Source organism: Stenella coeruleoalba, assembly GCF_951394435.1.
Source record: "Stenella coeruleoalba genome assembly, chromosome: X".
Classification (NCBI taxonomy): Eukaryota; Metazoa; Chordata; class Mammalia; order Artiodactyla; family Delphinidae; genus Stenella; species Stenella coeruleoalba.
Genome location: NC_137152.1, coordinates 91,644,968 through 91,665,251, shown reverse-complemented (window position 1 = coordinate 91,665,251; position 20,284 = coordinate 91,644,968). Strand labels below are relative to the sequence as shown.

General features: G+C 40.1%; 1 protein-coding gene across 1 annotated transcript in view; it reads left to right on the top strand.

The window, feature by feature from the left end:
* Nucleotides 1-20,284, top strand: part of LHFPL1 (LHFPL tetraspan subfamily member 1) — a gene marked incomplete at its 3' end in the record, with an annotated part of 43,228 nt that overhangs the window by 8,900 nt on the left and 14,044 nt on the right. Inside the window, exon 2 of the mRNA XM_079911759.1 lies at nucleotides 2,745-2,843. Within this exon, the coding sequence (XP_079767885.1) occupies nucleotides 2,745-2,843 (99 nt within the window). The remainder of the gene's footprint in view (nucleotides 1-2,744; nucleotides 2,844-20,284) is intronic.

The following is a 20,284-nucleotide window of genomic DNA, read 5'->3' as shown; positions in this document are numbered from 1 at the left end:
CAGTTACAGGTCCAATGTCTCCATGAAGTATGTTTACAACCTACTGTGCTCACCTGTCTAAAAGGCAGGAGGGAGGATAGGGGATGGGAGGTGTGGTAGGGCAGGTTGGGCAGAGCACGGAGCCACATGCGCTGGGGCAAAACACATACCTGGGCAGAGATTCCTGGTCTCTGGCCTGGTGCCTGTGAAAAATTGCAAGGTAACAACTCCAAGCAGGCAACTTTTAAGTCAAGCCCTGTCTTTAGGGGGGCTGAAAAAGGTGAAAGGTTCCTCCTGCCGTGTCAGGAAAGGCACTTAGCCAGCACAAGCTCCTGCTTGAGAAGTCAGAGCTCATGCCAGTCCCAGGGATCTGAATGTGGAGGTTAGAATACAGAACTGCTGTTCTTTTACGAACTTGTGTTCTTTTCTTCCTAGTCTGTGTGGGAAAGCTCACCTTTTATTAACTCTTCTCTCAAAGGGTACACACTGAAAGCAGGAAAAGGCTGAGGTTTTGTTTCCAATTTTGTCCTTAACCCATTGTACATACTCTGGGCTTACATACTCTGGCTCATACCTCCTCATATCCTATGATTTCAGTTTATCTGTGGTGAGAAAAAATAGGAGTGTTGTTCCATTGCCACTGGATAAATTCCAGAGCCTAGAAAAGTCTTTTGAGTGACCAGTTTCATTTCCTTTAAGACTATCAGACAGATAAGAGTGTCTTCTAATTTTAAGCATTCCACTGAAGGGAATTTCTAACCTTAATTAGTCATTCTTTTGGTTTCTAAACCCTCTCTCACCATCAGAAAGTTCTCTCTGTTTTCCTATTTAAACTTTTCTTGATTTTTCTTTAGGTCCTTGTCTTTTTCTCTGGCCTCACTGAGTATTGAGAACAGCTGGTTGCCATGTTGCTGACAAGCTTAGCGAGTACTTTGAGATCTTCCAAAAGGCTGCAGCTGAAGGCAAAGTGGGCTTATTAGCTTCTGAGGGTGTATATGGAGTCTTCCTTGGTGAGGAAAGAGAAACGAAGGTGAGGCTGGCAGTCCCTGGGGCAGCTTGCTTTTCACGGTCTGAAACCTTTCTGTAACCTCTAACTATGCCACCCAGTCATCATTAATCAGATACCTGCTTTGTGGAGGCTCTGTGTTGTGTTAGGTTCTGCATCCACACTCAGGGCGGGTGACCTTCCTATGAACTATGGTGTAGTACTCAAGTATAGCGTTCTTGTAGTTAGGCTCTCTTGGCTGTAAGCAGCAGAGACTTGCTTGAGTTCTCCAATGAAAAGGGGACTTATTATAACATAAGAAAAATGGAATTGGAAAGCCATTGGGAAGGACTAGATTCTCTAGCTCTTTCAGGAGCAGTATGGAGTTTTCCCCTCATGATGTATCTGCTTCCTGCCTCTCTATTCTCTTATTTTACCAATCGGTTTCCTCAGCTTACCCAGAATTGATGTCTATTCATAAGTTTGGACTGAACTTGGCTTTAGCTTGACACACACTTGATTTTACCTCCTGGTGTTTTTTCCTAACTTCTGCTCCATCTGCTAACTAGCTCAGCTTCTCTATGTTTCTTTTCTTTTTAGAAAATATTTATTATTTATTTGGTTGCACTGGGTCTTAGTTGCGGCAGGCTGACTCCTTAGTTGTGGCGTGCTGATTCTCAGTTGCGGCACGCATGTGGGATATAGTTCCCTGATCAGGGATCGAAACTGAGCCCCCTGCATTGGGAGTGTGGAGTCTTAACCACTGTGCCACCAGGGAAGTCCAGCATCTGTGTTTCTTGATTAAAATTTCCAGAAACAAAAATCTGGCCCAGCTCTTCTCTTCAGAGCATGATATGATGTCATCCATTACTGGCCAGCCAATGAATTTGGTTGCTTTTGTGTCAGATGCCAATGCTTAGTTCAATCCATGGTCGCCAAAGGCAACGGAGAGGTGATCATAGGTTATAAAATGTAAACCTAGGCAGTAAACAAGAGCTGTGGATGAGGCAGTTGTCCTTAAAAGACAGTGTCAGCAAGCAGGCCCAGATTTGTATCTCTGGTCAGAAGAGTAAGGTTATCACTAAGATCACATAGATTTTCCCTGTAGTAACCAAATGACCTAAACAAAATGGAGGTGAAGGCAAGGGGCACAGTGGAAGGTTTTGGAAGCCAAAGAAAGTAGGAATGCTTAGCATGAAGCTGGGATGGTTTCTCAGAAGAAGGAAGTGTTTCTGGAAGAGGGAGTCTGGTGCCCTGCTCACCGGGAGAAGCCTAGATAACGTGGATGCTTTCTGTAGATCCCAGTCTGGCAGCTGAATTCAAGCTACAGAAGTCATGACCTACCTTTGACTAGTAAGGACTGACTTGACTCTTAGAAAAGGATGAATTGTAGGAAAGAGTAGCAGCCCCTACCTTTTTATTCTTTGTAAATCAGACCAAGATAGAAGAGGAGTCTGGTTGGAGAGGCCAATTCAGCTTTGTAAGTCATTGGCAAAAACATTTTGGCTATGAAAAGCATACTGGCCTGTCTCAATCCCCAATACTGTCCTTTCTTTGTGAGTTGTCCCCTCTACTATCTACTGCAACTCACCACCTATGGCACAGCAAAGAAATCCTGTTGAGTTGGTAGTGTCATAGACATTTAGGGTAAAAGGGGAAAGGTAAGCTCTGAGTGGAGGAGGGAGAATTTGAGCTGAGCTAATTCAGAGGGAATGTTGGGATGATAGAAGACCTGTTATATTTTTTCTACCTGTGTGTATGCTTTTATTTTTTTTTCCAGGACTGCTGATAAGCTCAGGCTGTGCATTATACCCCTTGGGATGGAATAGCCCAGAGATAATGCAAACATGTGGGAATGTCTCCAATCAATTTCAGTTAGGTAAGGTGCCCTGTGCAGGATGGTGGTGATGGCTCAGCGGGAATCTGTTTTTCAAAGCGCTCTTGGAGGTGCCTGTGCTTGCTCGTGGTGCTTGCCTGAGTCTCTCACTATGTTAGCTTGTGGGAAGTGGTGGATTGGTCAGACTTATGTGGCCTTGCTAATTTACAAGGGTTGAACATAAATTCTACTTCTTTAACCATATCTCTCCACACTCTTTATGTAATTTTACCCAGAGTCCTGCGACCGATTTGGGACAACCCTATCTACAGAGGGATTCCTAATGCTTGGAGACTGCTAATCCGTCATCCTCTGAATAAATACTAGTCCCTGTTGTATATCCTTCTAGGCACTATTTTCCAAATACAAATCAATAGTATCTCTTCTCGCTCCCCACTGAGGTTATAACAAGAGGTAATTTGCTTTACATCATGCATTAGGAACCTAGGTTAAACACTGGGAACTGTTACTGGCATTTTTACATTGTTACTGGCATGTTAATGACGAGGTGTTAAATATTAAAATGGGTGACAGAAGTAGCTCTGGGCTCTTCTGTGGTTACCAACTTCACTGAGAATGGCTTAAGTTCATTATTGTGAATTGGGAATAGACTGGACTCTCCCTGGAAGATTTCAAAATATTTGTCCAACCTACCATGATGGAAGAGAATAGGAGGAGAAATGTCCAGGTCTCCTTGAGTATCCTCAGTTGAAGGACAGGATTTTGGAACAATGAGGCCACCCATTCCCTATAGCTTATGCTCCAATACTTCCCTTTTTTCTCTGTGGCCTTAGATTGTTTTTTGAGTCTCACCTGACTCATTTTTGGAGGAAGGAGCTGTTTACTCTACAAACATAACAGAACGGAAGGGCTATATAGAAGACATGACAAATGTAGACCCCGGCATGTTCAGTGTTCCTGGCTCAGGGCAGGGCTGACTGGTAAATATAATTCTGCCATAGGTGAAGGAATGAATAAATACTTGGCAGGTACTGGGTTGTTAGTCCTATAATTCTACTTTTCTAAAATAACAGCTTTATTGATATATAATTCACATGCCATAAAATTTGCCCTTTTAAAGTGTACAATTAGTGGGTTTTAGTATATTCACAAGGTTGTGCAATCATCACCACTATCCAATTGCAGAATATTTTCATCACCCCAAAATGAAACCCCTTACCCATTAGCAGCCACTCCTCATTCCTCCCTGTACCCAGACCCCAGAAACCACCATCAATTTAGATTTGCCTGTTCTGGACATTTCAGATAAATGCAATCATATTATAACATGTGGCTTTTTGTGTCTGCCTCCTTTTACTTAGCATGATGTTTTCAAAGTTCATCCATGTTGTAGCACGTATCAGTACTTCTGCCTTTCATGGCTGAATAATTCTCCATTGTATAGATATAACATATTTTATCCACTCATCAGTTGATGGATACTTGGGTTTTTCTACTTTGGGGATATTATGAATAATACTGCTATAAAAATTTGTGTATACATTTTTGTATGAAAATATATTTTTATTTCTCTTGGGTATGTATCTAGGTAGGTGTGGAATTGCTGGGACAAATGGGGACACTAGATTTAAGACTTCTGAGGACCCTTCAGGCTGTTTTCCAAAGTGAAAACATCACTTTGGAAACTGCATCATTTTACATTTCCATCAGCAATGTATAAGGGTTCCCATTTTCCAAAATCTTCACCAATACTTATTTTACATTTATTAAATTATAGCCATCCCTATGTGTGTGAAATGATATCTCATTGTGATTTTAATTTGTGTTTCCCTGATGATTGATTTTGTTGAGCATCTTTTCATTTACTTATTGGCCATTTCTATATATTCTTTGAAGAAATATCTATTCAAATCTTTTGCTGATTTTTAACTGGGCTATTTGCCCTTTTTTGTTGAGTTGTAAGAGTTCTTAATGTATTCTGGACACTAGACCCCTTTCAGTTATATGATTTGCAAGTACTTTTTCTCATTCTGTGGGTTGTATTTTCACTTTCTTGATGACATCTTTTGAAATACAAAATTATTTAATTTTGATGAAATCCACTTTTATCTATTTTTTCTCTTGTTGCTTGTGCTGTTGGTATCAGATCTAGGAATACAGTATTGTCAAATCTAAAGTCATGAAGACTGTTTTGGCTACTCTGGGTCCCTTGCATTTGCATGTGGATTTTAGGTTCAGCTTGTCAATTTCTGCAAAAAATCAGTTGGGATTTTGATAGAGGTTGGATCAGTTTGGAGTGTATTGCCTCTTTAGCAATATTAAGTTTTCCAGCTCATTGAACACAAGATGATGTTCCAGTGAGTTAAGTTATCTTTAACCTCGTTTGATGATATTTTGTAGTTTTCATTATATAAGCCTTGCAATTTGTTGGGTGACATATATCCCTAAGTATTGTTTTGATTATACTGTAAATGGAATTGCTTTCTTAATTTTATTTTTGGATCACTCATTGTTAGTGTATAGAAATACAAATAATTTTTCTGCATTGACCTTATATCCTGCAAACTTGCTGAACTCCTTTACTAATTCTAATGAACTTTTAGTAGATTACTTAGGATTTATTATATACAAGATCACATGATCTGAGAAGAGAAATAGTTTTACGTCTTCCTTTCCAATCTTTTCCTTGTGTAATAGCCCTGGCTAGAACCTCTAGGACAATGTTGAATAGAACTCGTCAGAGTTTTCTATTCAACACCCTTGTCTTATCCCTGATCTTAGGGGTAAAGCATTCAGTTTTTCACCACTAAGTAAGAAGTTGGCTAGGCTATTTTCATAGATGGCTTTTATTAGGTTTGAGAAAGTTCCTTTCTATCTATTCCTAGTGTAAGTGTATTCATCATGAAAAGGTGCTGGATTTTGTCAAATGCTTTTTCTACACCTACTGAGATGATCATATGTATTTTATTGATTTTCATATGTTAAACCAACCTTGAATTTTTGGGATAAATCACAGCTGGTCATGGTGTATAATCCATTTTATATGTTGCTGGATTCGGTTTGCCATATTTTGTTGAAGATTTTTGCATCTATATTTATTAGGAATATTAGTCTGTAGATTTCTTTCTTGTGATGTGTTGATTGGATTTTGGTATGAGGATAATATTTTTCTAATAAAATGAGTGGCTACTTTTATTAATGTAAAATGCCAGAGTGAAAAACTGGAGATGTCATTTGCATGTAGTCGTATGGCAGTTTTCTGCACCAATCACCACCTCCAAGGACCTAGTTCCCAAATGGGCAATTTTGTGTTTGGCTGCCTCTGTCCCGAGTTGATGGGCTTCAATTGTGTTTACCACAGGATCATTACTTTTCTCTTCCTTCATTTACTCAGGTTTTTTTTTTTTTCCTTTGGTTACTGTTTCCCTCTCCACTGCATTCTTCTCCTTTATTTACCCTTCTCTCCTACATCGTATATTTGCCTAAGGGCTCTAGCTCCCCTCTCCTTAGTGCACTGGACACTGTGTTGTTCTGTGAATCTGTAGAGGTGAAGGAATTGAAGAATCCTGCTTGAGTGAAGCCCTCCTAGTTCCTTTTTTGAATCACTGTCACATCCTTCCAACTCCCTGTGTCTCTTATTCCTCTGAAGCCCACATTTGCTGCCCATATTCTCCAATTGCATGCCTGTATATTAGCACCTTTCTGGTTAGTACTGAAAAAATGAGATAACCTGTGCCATTCCTGACCCATTTCTAGTCAGCTGCCCAAACATACAGGGCAATGACAACTCTATTAACAGTTGTTCCCTTGCAGTGTAGAGGTGCTAGGAGCAGCAGTAAAACTTGTAGTAGAATTAAAAAGAAATCTTTCATGATGTGATGGGAATGCCAAGCTTGTGAATACCAAGATTTGGGAATGCCAATGCTAGAAGTATAGCCTTTCTCCTTAGACCTTTCTTTAATACCCTGGAGATTCTGGCAGTGTGGAAGCATCCTCACACACCTTAGATATTAAGAGGATATATGAATGAAATAGGAGAAAAGTACTGAGTGTCCGGTGTATAGGTCTTTGTTCCCTTTTCCTTGAGAGGCAGCATGGTATACTGAAAGATCATAGAGTTTGGAGTCAAAGATCTCGGTTGGTATCCAGGCTCTGCCATCTTTGTAGTTGTATGGGGTAAAGATATCTATGTCTCAGTTTCCTTCTCTGTAACATGGGGGATGCTAATAATACCCATATCAGTTCTGTTGTTACGGTGAAATAAGAAAAAGTATATTGAAGTATCTAACACAGGGTTTGACTTAAAATAGATGATGGGCTTCCTTAATAGACAGCAGAGTAGAATGTGCTGGGGGGTAGACTGTCAAATGATGGCATTACTTTGATTCTGCTGTAGGCTCTGTACCCTCCTGTGTGCTCTGTATTTTGGGAAGGGAGAGACACAGAGCCAAGAAAGACATGGACCCTACCTGAGCTTCGTACCCTGAGTGGCTTGAGAGAGGTGAAGGGGATAGGGAGGACAATAGAAGCAGGCATTGCCAGTCAGGGAAGTTGATTCTTAGAGTAAGTAGATTTCTCACTCTGATACTTTGAATGGCATCCTGCAGCCTCCAGTATGAAAGGGTAACCCTCATGTCTTCAACTCCTCTTTCCCTAAGTTTCCCAGTCAAGTTATCCTAAACCATCCACAGTTATGATTTTTAGTCCTAGCCTGAATTATCAAAGATATGACTTGTATTAAGACAGCAATCTTGATATCTGTGTTGCATTAGAGATAGCCACAAATGCTTTGATACTCTTCTCATATAGAGGCCAAGTCAATCTCTACCCTCTATCCTCCGAATCTGGGCTGGCCTACCTACAACTGCTTTAATCAATACAGTATGGCAGAAGTATCATCAAGTTTATTCTAGGCCTAACATCTAAAGAACCTGTAGTTTCCATGTTGGTTTCTTGGAGCTCTGAGCCATCATACAAAAAAAAATCTGACTACTCTGCTGGAGACCACATGGAAAGTCCTGGAGATAATTGGAGACAGAGAGGCCCAGTTGAGTCCAAACTTCCAGCCAAGGCACCAGACATATGAGTGAAGCAGTCCTGGACCCTCCACACTAGCCATATGAATACCACTGAATGACCCTTTTTGATGCCAATTGCACTAGAAGTATTGCTTAGCTGAGCCCTGACCAAATTGTGACTGACAGATTTATGAAATATAATAAAATGATTGTTGTTTTAAGCTGCTATGTTCTGGGAGTGGTTTGTTATACAATAATAGACAACCAGAAAAATGCCAATTCATATACATACAAATTTAAGATTATTATTTTTAATCAAAAGTAATTTATGTATGTGACAAAATAAAACAGTACACAAAGGTTGAACATGCAAAGTAAGTCTTTTTCCTGACACCAATACCATTCCCCAAAGAGACCATTACATTCCTTTTGTATCTCTCCAGAATTTTTCATAAATGTAAAAATATGTGTTTCTATGCATATCTTTATTTTGTCCAACCAAAATCATATTATGTATCTATCTAACTATCTAGCTATCCATACTGTTCTGCACTTTGCATTTTCCACTAACCAATATCTCTTGAAGAGCTGTTAACATTTATAGATCTCCAGCCTATGTTTTAGACACACCCTAATTTTTCCATTGTAGGAATAGCATAAATTCCACGAGGGCAGGGATATTTGTCTGTGAGATTAAGTAACTTGCCTAAGGTCACTCAGCTGGTAGAGTGGCAGAGCTGGGATTCAAATTCTAGAAACCTGGTCTAGGTAACACCATCCAATAGAAGTTTCTGCAGTGATGGAAATATTCTGTGTCTTGCTGTCCAATGTGTTAGCCACAAGCCACGTGTTGTTGGTGAGTGGTTGAAATGTTAGGTTTGTGGGACTGAATTTTTAATTTTATTTTATTAATCTAAATTTTAATAAATATTAATGTATTTAATTTTATGAATGTAATTTATTTTATTTTATTAATTTAAATGTCATAGTCACAATGTGACCAGTGGCTACCATTTTGGACAGCAGGGCTTGAGAGTCTGTGCTCTTAGCCACTATGCTCCTCTGTAGAGAAGAAAGAACCTATTGAGGAGACTCAGAAGGAGTAGCCAGAGGGATGTAAAGAAAATGAAGAGTGTGGTGTCACAAAAGCCAAGAGAAAGAGAGTATGTCAAAAAAAGAAAGGGGCATGGTCAATTGTGTTTAATGCTGCTGCAAGTTGCTGGTTGGGGATAGAGAAGTGGCCATTGGAGTCAGTCAGACGAAGGGACCCAGAGGAGCAGTTTTGGATTTATAGATATTAGAGGTATTGTGAGATGAGGAAATGAATGCAGTACGTGCCGACAATTCTTTCAAAAAGTTTTGCTATGAAGGAGAGCAGAGAAACTGTGTAGTAACTGAAGGAGAATGTGGGATGAAGAGAGGCTTTTACTAAGATGACCAAATAGTTGAATGATGATGGTAATGATCCTGTAGTGGAGAGAGATTGATGCAGAATAGCAAGGTCCTTGACAAAGTGAAGGTGTAATGAGCAGGACCCGTGAACAGAGATTTCAGTTGATTTCAACTGATTTCCTATACACATATTTCAGCTTCACTGTGATTTTCAAAATTCTCTTAGATCTATAAAACTATTAGAGCATTCCTTCATATCCAAAGACCTATAAGCATCGGACACACAAATGAGCCCCATTGAGAATTTAGAGAAGCTAAATACTTCTAATGGCACATAGCTGTTTTCAAGCAAGCTTATAAAACCATTGTGTTTTCAGGAGCACATAATTCTAAGGTAAGGTCTCTACCTTATCAATGGATCACATTAGCAACATGTTCTCATGAATATGATCTAATCTGATCCTTGAAAGTACATGCATAGCAGATGGTAGTATGCCCATTTTATAATGAGGAAACCCTGAAATATGGAGAGGTACAGCGATTTGTGTAAGGTCACACAGCAAGTTAAAGGCAGAACTGTGAGTAGAGCCTTATCTCCTAATTCACTGTCTTATGTGTGCTACAGTGACTTTTTTCCTCTCTATTGGTGAGGGTGTATCTTGAGTCATTTGAGAATTTTTTTCCTTAAGATATGCTTTAGCTCTATTGTTTTCAGAAACAAATGTCTGAAACATCATGGAAAGTACCCAGTATTGCATCCTGTCTTCCCCCACCCTCACCACCTGCGCTCAGCCTGAGTTCCCTGTCAGTCTTTTAGTATAATCAGAGTACAAATAAATAAGGCAGTGGCTGGACGTGATGGGATTCTCAAAAAGTTCCTCAGTGGAATGAATATGTGTGGGAAATTTTAAAGTGCCTCTAGATTTGACTTGCACTAATAAAGGAACCTAAATTGCCCAGCAAAACTTGATCATAGAAGAAAGATATAAAGATGTGTAGAAAAGTTTTTGTGTTCCACGTTCTAAGATCATATGCAGTCTACCTAGGGCCTCTCTCTGGTCTTGTGGGATATCTACTCCTTATGTGTGTCTTATCTCAGTCTTTCTTCCTGAGATAAGGAGACTGTGTGTGTTTTTTGGGGGGAGTGTCAGATAAATGATCTGAAGGGGGTGGGGAAGATACAGATCTCAAAACAAAAACTTACAGTTACAAAAGGAATCTCAGACCCCTTGCCCTCCAAAAGTTTGAACTCTTTCTTTCCAATGCCTCTCCTGTTTCTAGGATCTCGTCTCCTGTCTCTCAGTCCATCTTCCAGGTTCCCTGCCATCCCAGTCCTCCCCCAGTGCCTGCTCTACATCCTGCCCCCCCCCCCCAGAAATTCACTTACCTGGCTCTTACCCACAAGATTCATCAGTTAAGTTTAGGTAATTGACTCTCTTTCTTCTTTTTCTTCATTTAAAGAAGAAATTAACTTGTATGGAACCACAAAAGGCCCCAAATAACCAAAGTAATCTTGAGAATGAAGAACAAAGCCAGAGACATCACACTTCCTGATTTCAAACCATATTACAAAGTTATAGTAGTCAAAACAGTATAGTATTGGGCTTAAAAACAGACACATAGATCAGTGGAAGAGAATACAGAGCTCAGAAATAAACCCACACAAATATGGTCAATTAATCTATGACAAAGGAAACAAGAATATACAATGGGAAAATGATAGTCTCTTCAATAAATGGTATTGGGGAAAATTGACGGCCCCATGCAAAAGAATGAAACTGGACCACTATCTTACACCATACACAAAAATTAAAATGGGTTAGAGACTTTAACATAAAACCTGAAACCATAAAACTCCTAGCAGAAAACATAGGCAGTAAGCTCCCTGACATGAATCTTGGCAATGATTTTTTTGGATTTTACACCAAAAACAAAGGCAACATAAGCAAAAATAAACAAGTGGAACTACATCAAACTAAACAGCTTTTGCATAACAAAGGAAACCATCAACAAAATGAAAAGGCAACCTACCAAATGGAAGAAAATATATGCAAATCATATATCTGATAAGGTGCTAATATCCAAAATATATACAGAAGTCATATAAATCCATAGCAAAAAATCAAACAATCTGATTTAAAAATGGTGACAGGATCCAAATAGACATTTTTTCCAAAAAAAGGCATACAGATGACAGATGTCCGACATTTTTTCCAAAAAAAGGCATACAGATGACAGATGTCCAACAGGTACATGAAAAGGTGCTCAACATCACTAAGTATCAAAGAAATGCAAATGAAAACCATAGTGACATATCACCTCACACCTGTCAGAATGGCTATTATCAAAAAGACTACAAACGATAAATGTTGGAGAGGGTGTGGAGAAAAGGGAACCTTCTTGCACTGTTGGTGGGAATGTAAATTGATACAGCCACTATGGAGAACAATATGGATGTTCCTTAAAAAACTAAAAATAGAACTACCATACGACCCAGCAATCCCACTACTGGGCATATACCCTGAGAAAACCATAATTCAAAAAGAGTCATGTACCAAAATGTTCACTGCAGGTCTATTTACAATAGCCAGGACATGGAAGCAACCTAAGTGTCCATCAACAGATGAATGGATAAAGAAGATGTGGCACATATATACAATGGAATATTACTCAGCCATAAAAAGAAATGAAATTGAGTTATCTGTAGTGAGGTGGATGGACCTAGAGTCTGTCATACAGAGTGAAGTAAGTCAGAAAGAGAAAAACAAATACTGTATGCTAACACATATATATAGAATATAAAAAAAAAAGGTCATGAAGAACCTAGGGGCAATACGGGAATAAAGACACAGACCTACTAGAGAATGGACTTGAGGATACAGGGAGGGGGAAGGGTAAGCTGGGACAAAGTGAGAGAGTGGCATGGACATATACACACTACCAAACGTAAAATAGATAGCTAGTGGGAAGCAGCCACATAGCACAGGGAGCTCAGCTCTGTGCTTTGTGACCACCTAGAGGGGTGGGATAGGGAGGGTGGGAGGGAGAGAGATGCAAGAGGGAAGAGATATGGGGACATATGTTTATGTATAACTGATTCGTTTTGTTATAAAGCAGAAACTAAAACACCATTGTAAAGCAATTATACTCCAATAAAGATGTTTAAATATATATATATATATATATATATATATTTAAGGAATAAGAAGTGTTGGCAAGGATGTGAAGAAAAGAGGACACCTGTACATTGCTGGTGGGAATGTAAATTGGTGCAGCCACTATGGAAAACAGTATGGAGGTTCCTCAAAAAATTAAAAATAGAACTACCAGATGATCTAGCAATTCCACTTCTGTGTATTTATCCAAAGAAAACAAAAGCACTAACTCGAAAAGATATATGCACCCCTATATTCACTGCAGAATTATTTTCAGTAGCCAAGACATGGAAACAACCTATATGTCCATTGATGAATGAATGGATAAAGAAACTGTGGATATATAGACAATGGAACATTATTCATCCACAGAAAACAAGGAAATATTGCCATTTACAACAACATGGATGGACCTTGAGGGCATTATGCTAAGTGAAATAAGTCAGACAGACAAAGACAAATACTGTATGGTCTGAAAAAGACAACCAACAACAAAAGAAAAAAACAAACTCACAGGTACAGAGAATAGGTTGGTGGTTGCCAGAGGCAGAGAGTGGGGATTAAGTGAAATGGGTAAAAGGAGTCAAAAGTCACGAACTTCTGGTTATAAAATATATAAGTACTGGGGATGTAATGTACAGCATGGTGACTATAGTTAATAATACTCTATTGTATATTTGAAAGTTACTAAAAGAGTAGATCTTAAAAGTTCTCATCGTAAGAAAAAAATGTATAACTATGTGTGGTGATGGATATTAACTAGACTTATTGTCATGATCATTTCACAATATATGCATATAGTGAATCATACATATTGTACACCTGAAATTAATATAATGTCATATGTCAATTATATCTCAATAAAAATAAGAAATTAACAAATATTTTAAAGAGAAAAAATAAACAATAATCATGAACTTGAACTGAAATCTACAATGGGAGGGACCTTGTAGATCAATCAGTGGTCTCATTTATAGCTACTGAGACCCAATAAGCACAGTGACTATCTCAATTCCCCACTAGGGACATGGGGCTAGCTCACTGACTCTCACGCACACTGAGATGTTGCTCAATGGCAATCCAATATCTGTTTGTTGAATGAATCACCTATTCAGTAACAAGGGGAAAGTCAGACAAAGGCTCCCGGCAATAGCCAAGTGCCAACTTTCCCACACTTTAATTTGATTAAGTAAATGAAAGATTTAAGCTGAGAAAGTTGTTTTGTTGATGGTTGTTAATTGAACTCTAGACATCAAATGAAGATTTCATGGACTTGATCCCACACAAATGAATCTATCTCGGTTCAACATTAAATGGATGCATTTAACTCCACATTCTAGTTACTTCACCAAGCCTTTAATTGGCCTCACCAAGAATGGGAGCCAGGGAAGAACCCATGGGAGGATTGCCTAGTGGTAAGAGTGGGCTTTATCATAGCTACACCCTTAGTTCTGTGACCTTGGGCAAGTTTTTCAGCATTTGGAGCTTATTGCTACTTCCTGGGTCGTTGTGTGGATCAAATGACATCACACATGCAAAACCCCCAGTCCAGGGTTTGGTATATAGTAACCAGTCAACATGTGTTGTCTGGTATTATCATCATTATAATGATACCGATTGTTGAAATGAAAAGGTCCCCAGTACTTTAGCTTTCAGAAAAAAGCAAGGAACCACTTGTACATAGCATGATGAATAACAACACAGGCTAATAGTAGAAAAACCTGGGTTCAGATGTGAGCCCAGCCACTTACTATTTGTGCCTCTTCGGGCACACTACTCAGCCTCTCTGCATTTCCGTTAATGGGGTGGATAAAAATATTTTTCTCCCTAAGGTTATTGAGAAGATTAAGTGAAGTAAGACACACCTAAAAATATTTAGCACACTAGGTTGCACTAAATGTAACCTGTTGTTAGTAGGTACTCAGCCCAGTTCTCAAGAGCCTCTTTGGAGAGGATGCCCCAGGCTTGACTTCTGGGAGGGAGGGAGGGAGAGACCCACTCAACTTGACAAAGGCCCACAACAGAGGCTACCTAAAGGCCTTGTGTATGTGCCCTGTGTTTCCTCTCTCAGAGGCCCATTTCCTTTTTTCTCCCATCATTTCCTTTCATTCTTGCCAGTTCAAAGCCTTTTATGGTGACTCGGGGTTTGGCCTTTATGGGTTCAGTTTACAGGCGTTTCCTGTTACCTTTCCTCTCTGTCAGTTTCCTTCTTCATGGACGTTTTCTTGTGCTCACCAGAGCATAATAAAACAGCTTAATACATTCTCATGTCCACAGAGGGGCAGCAGAGTGTGGTAGAAACAGCCCTCGCCTGGGTATCAGAACAGCTGGGTTTTAATTTTCCTAAGCTTGCTTGGGCATGTCACTTTCCCACCCTGAGCCTTGGTTCCCCCGTTTTTACATAGAGAGCATTGGACTAGACTGATGAACAACTAGAGGCCACAGATACCTACCTAACTCCCTGTCGTGACCTACCTACCTTTGTGGTGAGGCCCTTGATCTAATTTCATATGTATTTTGTTCTTAAAAACCAGAAGGATAGTGAAGAAATAAACCAGTCTTCTTAAGGCAACCCTCCTAGAGGATAGGAGCCTTTTAGTATCACTCACCCATGCGGTGGGGCTAGGGATTAGCCAAAGGGCTTGCCAGAAGCAAGTCATTCGTTGGGCAACATCAGCTAGAATGCCCTGGGCAGCCAATCCTTCTGGAAAACTTACGGCTCAGGTGTTGCTTAAGGTTTTTCAGTTGCCTTCCTAGCCTAAACAGAGAGAAGTCTCCACCCAGAGGAGAAGCTGGGCTAAGCTGGAGGAGGGAATCAGTGGGTGAGGGAGCAACTTAATTCAACTGCAGATCCCTGGTGCCTGGCACACTTCTGGCACTCTCTAAATGTTGCATTGAGTGGAATGAACAAATTGTGGGGTGGCTCTGTTGCCATCTTACTGTGTGACCATAGCCAAGTCATTTCAGTTCTTTATTTTTTGTGTGTTTTAATTGAAATACATTTGGTATATAGCATTGTATAAATATAAGCTGTACAACATGTTAGTTTGATACATTTATATATTGTAATATGATCATTAGCACCTATATTACATTATGTAATTATAATTTCTTTGTAGTGGTTGGAATAATTATGTTCTAGTCTCTTAGCAAGTTTGGTGATTATCATACAATATTGTTTTCTATATTTACTGTAATGTGCATTAGATCTCTAGGGCTTATCTAGTACTTGTTGCAATGTTTGTATCCTTAAACATTTATTCTCTCACCCCGCAGCCCCTGATAACCACCATTTTATTCTCTGTTTTTTACGAGTTTGGCTTTTTTAGATTCTACATACAGATTTCAGCTCTTTCGACCTATTTCCCCATGACTAAAGTGAGGATGATTTTATCTACCTTCAGAGATTGTTTTGGCCATGAAATGACAAAGTTTACATGAACGTGCTGGATGAAAAAAAGGCCCAACAGGTGTAAGGGGTAAAAAATGAGAAAGCTGATCTACCATTAACTTCCTCCTCCCTATCATTTCAGTAGCTAAAAATTCAGTGCTAGTTTTCTCACTGACCATCTCCTGTTAAAAAGAGAGAAGGACTCAGGGCTTCCCTGGTGGCGCAGTGGTTGAAGAGTCCGTCTACCGATACAGGGTGACACGGGTTCGTGCCCCGGTCCGGGAAGGTCCCACATGCCGCGAAGCAGCTGGGCCAGTGAGCCATGGCCGCTGAGCCTGCGCGTCCGGAGCCTGTGCTCCGCAACGGGAGAGGCCACAGCAGTGAGAGGCCCGCGTACCGAAAAAAAAAAAAAAATAGAGAAGAACTTAAAGTAATGAGACTCTATACATCACATGGAATGCTAAACTATTTTTATTTTGAATAGAAAAAATAATGGTGTTTATAAACATTTCAGTCTTTCCTGAAATTCCCCATATGAGAGGAGGGTGCATACCCCTGGAGTAGTGGATCCCTAAGGTGACTTCCAGCTTGGTGACTCCAGAGGGAGGCAAGGCTCTAAAAAGGCCTCAAGGGCAGGTCCTCAGCTTTACTTGGCCTTATTTCCCCACCCAGTGTCCCGCAGAGGGTCTAGTGGGCTCACTGACTGAAACAGTGAAGGCAGAATTGTGAACCAGTTGTCTATACATCAGACTACCACGCGATGGCAGTAAAGTCAGGCAGATTCATTCTGTTCTGTTTCTTTCTCGGTCCTGCCTGGTCCTCAGGTCAAAGAACGTGATTCACGCTTAATTTCCTTGCTTCCATTTCCTCCACACAATTTCCTTCTATAAACTTCAGCATCAGCTTTCTTTGTTCCCCTCACCTTTAGTGAGTGAGTGTCTTTCCCTGTCTATTCTGGGATGATACTATCTCCTAAGCCTCTGTTTTAAAATCAGAAATCATTTTTTAATTGGAGGTGTTAATACTGCAGCAACCATTTCACAGGGCTCTTGTGAGGATAAAATGAAATGATATATACCTAAAACATTTAGTACAGGGTCTGTCCTCAATAAATGTTAACAATAACTGCTATTATAATTACTGTTATTATTTTTATAGTTTAGACTGACCCAGAAGTTTCTTTTTTTAAGTAAAACGAAATGGGTTTCAAAGTCAGGAGCCAGAAAGAAAACCAGGGACAACTCCTTCACATCCTAGGAGCAATTCTCTGGCTAAATTAATGTTACAGGGGTGAAAATATAGGTCTCTGTGTTGTTTCATATGACTTTTTCAAACCATCTTCACCAAGCCCCATCCAGGTGAATTGAGAAGAATTGCATCAGACGTACCTTTCAAGCACTGCATCGAGCTAGGTAGGTCCCAATAAATGTTGATTCCCTTCTACTTTTCATCTAAAAGCTAGACCAGTTTGGGCTCATGATACGGTCTGATTCAGGTGGCTTCCCACTGTGCTCTGCATCAAAATCGTTTGGGCCCTCTCCTCAGAGACAGTGATTCTGTAGGCATGGAGTAGGGCCTAGGAATCCGAATTGTAAAGTTCTCCCCAGACATTTTTGGGAACTGGTGGACTAGTTGAAAAGTGTTTAGCTGAGAGAAAAAGGAGCTGAGAAGTACTGATCATTCTAGGTGCCATGCTAAGTGCTTTATATGTGTCATCTCATTTGATCTTCACAGCTACCCTGAGAGGTAGGTGGTGTCACTTCTATTTTACCCATGGGGGACCTGAAACTCAGAAAGGTTAAATGACTTGCCTGGAGGTTTAGTCTATAAATGACAGGGCATGGTTTCAAATGCAGTTCCTTGTAACCCTCATCCCAGACCCTTCTCCCTGCACCACATGACTTACCGAGCACACATGTGCCTGGTCCTGTCTCTACCCTCTGACTAAGTGGGAACCTTGGTCAAACACTTCATCTGGCTGCTCATTTGCTTCCTTATAACAATATTTCTGTCTCTGGCTGGGAGTTGATAAATGAATAATATAAATGAAAAAGGACTAAATGAAATAATGGATGGAAAAATTACCTTGTAAAATAGTGAAGTGCTATACACATATTGTATTATTTGTAGCATTGGTTATTGCTCAGGGAACTTGGGTCCCAGGAAAGTCTCTATAGTGTAGATACATCTGTTGACCAATGGAGCATGGATAGAAACAGCTGATGTTCAATGCTGGTGTTGCTGATACGGGGTAAAGTCAATGGCTGGAATGAGGGTACATTCATTCCTGAGTTCTGAGGTAGGTTAGCTTGCCAGGTCTGGCCTTTTAACACTCGTAAGTTTTTGAATAGTATGTCAAAAATAGATAACAGTCACTCAATAAGCATATTCTGGACACTTACTATATACAAGCTGCTAAATGGACAACTGTACATAATTCATAGAATTCAAGAATACAGTCTTCAAGGAGCTTGTAGTTTATTTGAGGAGGCATGATATATATATATACATATACATACATATATATATGTGTATATATATGTATAAAACAACGGACATCTAACAAATACAACCATAATAATGTCAATCCCAAACCATAATGATGTCAGTCATCAGAAGGAATAAATACTGCTAGCAAAGGCATACAATGAGAACTCTATAATCTGTCTTCTTTCCCTTAGTATCAGTTATCTGGATAACAGACAACAGTTCCTGACTCTCTCTCTCTGTTCCTCAAGTTACTGCGCACTGCTGCCTTGCTCTGTGGCCTAAGTGGCTTTTCAAAAGGGCAAATCTGATGTCATTCTCATTTTTTAGCAATGGTTCCCCATTGCCTTCAGGATAAAGTCCAGACTCCTTAGCATGGTCTATGGGGACCCTGGCCATCATTTCCATCACCACTCAAGCTGCTTTTGCCCAGTCACCCTGAAAATACCATGTTCCTTCAAACTTTTGCAACCTTTCATGTATTCTTCCCTTGTTAGAAATACCTTTTTCCCCTTCCTCACCTACCTAACTTTTTACTTTTTCTTGAAAACTCCCTGCTCCCTTGAAACTGGATTTGATGCCCCTCATCTGTATCCTTATATCACTCTATGCTATAACACTTGTCACACCAATACTCTGTTTAGTTGTTTCACGTCTGTCTCTGGTGCCCTTTCACTCATCTGGTTTGTTGATCTTACATATCTGAGAACAACATGTTTAAAGTACTTAACACAGTGCCTGGCACATAGATGCATTTGACCAATATTGGCTATTTCTATTCCAGTTACAGACTTAATTAGCTGAGAAAATTCAAATGGATGCAAGAAGAGGTCTATTGAGCAGATGTTAGAGAAGAGGGGCCAGTTTTTCAGAGGTCAAGTATCCTAGAGAACTCATGCTGAGTCAGAGAGGTCCAATACTTGATTAGATATTTTTTTTAAACCTGTCTCTTTGGGGAGAGTATGTGTTAGTCTGTTTGGGTTCCTATAGAGACACCAAAGACTGGGTAGCTTATAAACAACAGAATGTTTATCTCACAGTTCTGGATGCTGGGCAGTCCGAGATCAATGTGTCTGGTAAGGAAATGCTTCCTGATTTCATACAGGGCCATCTTCTCTCTGTGTCTTCACATGGCAGAAGGGGGCAAGGGAGCTGTCTGAGGTCTCTTTTATAAGGGAACTAATCCCATTCATTAAGGCTCTGCCCTCATGACCTAATCACCTCCCAAAGCCTCCACCTCCAAATACTATCACACTGGGCGTTAGCATTTAACATATGAATGGGGGGAACGCGGACTTTTAGTCTATGGCAGTTCCCAAAGATCTTCTGAGGAGCTGCTCCAAGGGTAGTTGATGGGCAGTATGAAGGACAACACAGAGTGACATGGAGGTTTTCTTCAGGGGCAAGTAGGAGTCAATCTTGGAAAAGATCCAGTAGCATAATTTAAATTGGCCTGAGACATAATTCCTCCCCCTCACCCCCAGTGGAATAAAAAGATGAGCAGAGTAGCTAAACCTCAGGCTAGTTATGCAAGAAATGATATAAGTAGGAAAGGCAGGCTGGCAAAGTATGAAGTTAAGTCAGAAACAAATGCTCAGTAGTGGTGAGGAAGATTTCAGTAAAAGGATTCAATTTGTTTAGCAGAAGTTTGTGTAAGAGAGAGAACAAAATCAATCAAATCAGGGCATCTCTGTCACCATGAGGATTTGACACTTTACTGAGTGAGTGCTACCCTGACTTTCTAGCAAGTGCCCTGGTCTGCCCTTACCCTTTAGAGCATTGGGTTTGACCAAGACAGAGTTGGCAACTCACAATGTCCTGCCTCCCTAGCAGACCTGACTGAGCCAGCCAAATAGTGGCTACTAGCAATAATATGGTTACCTGAACTACTGAAGTTTTCAGAGGAGTTTGTTTGTTTGTTTGTTTGGTCTGTGGTTTGTTTTTTTCCTTCTTCTCTGGCAAGGGAGCCTGATAGGCTCCTGGAATCTTCAGTAGGTTCTGCGCCTCCAGTCTGGGCTCTTCCTGACACTCATATCCAGC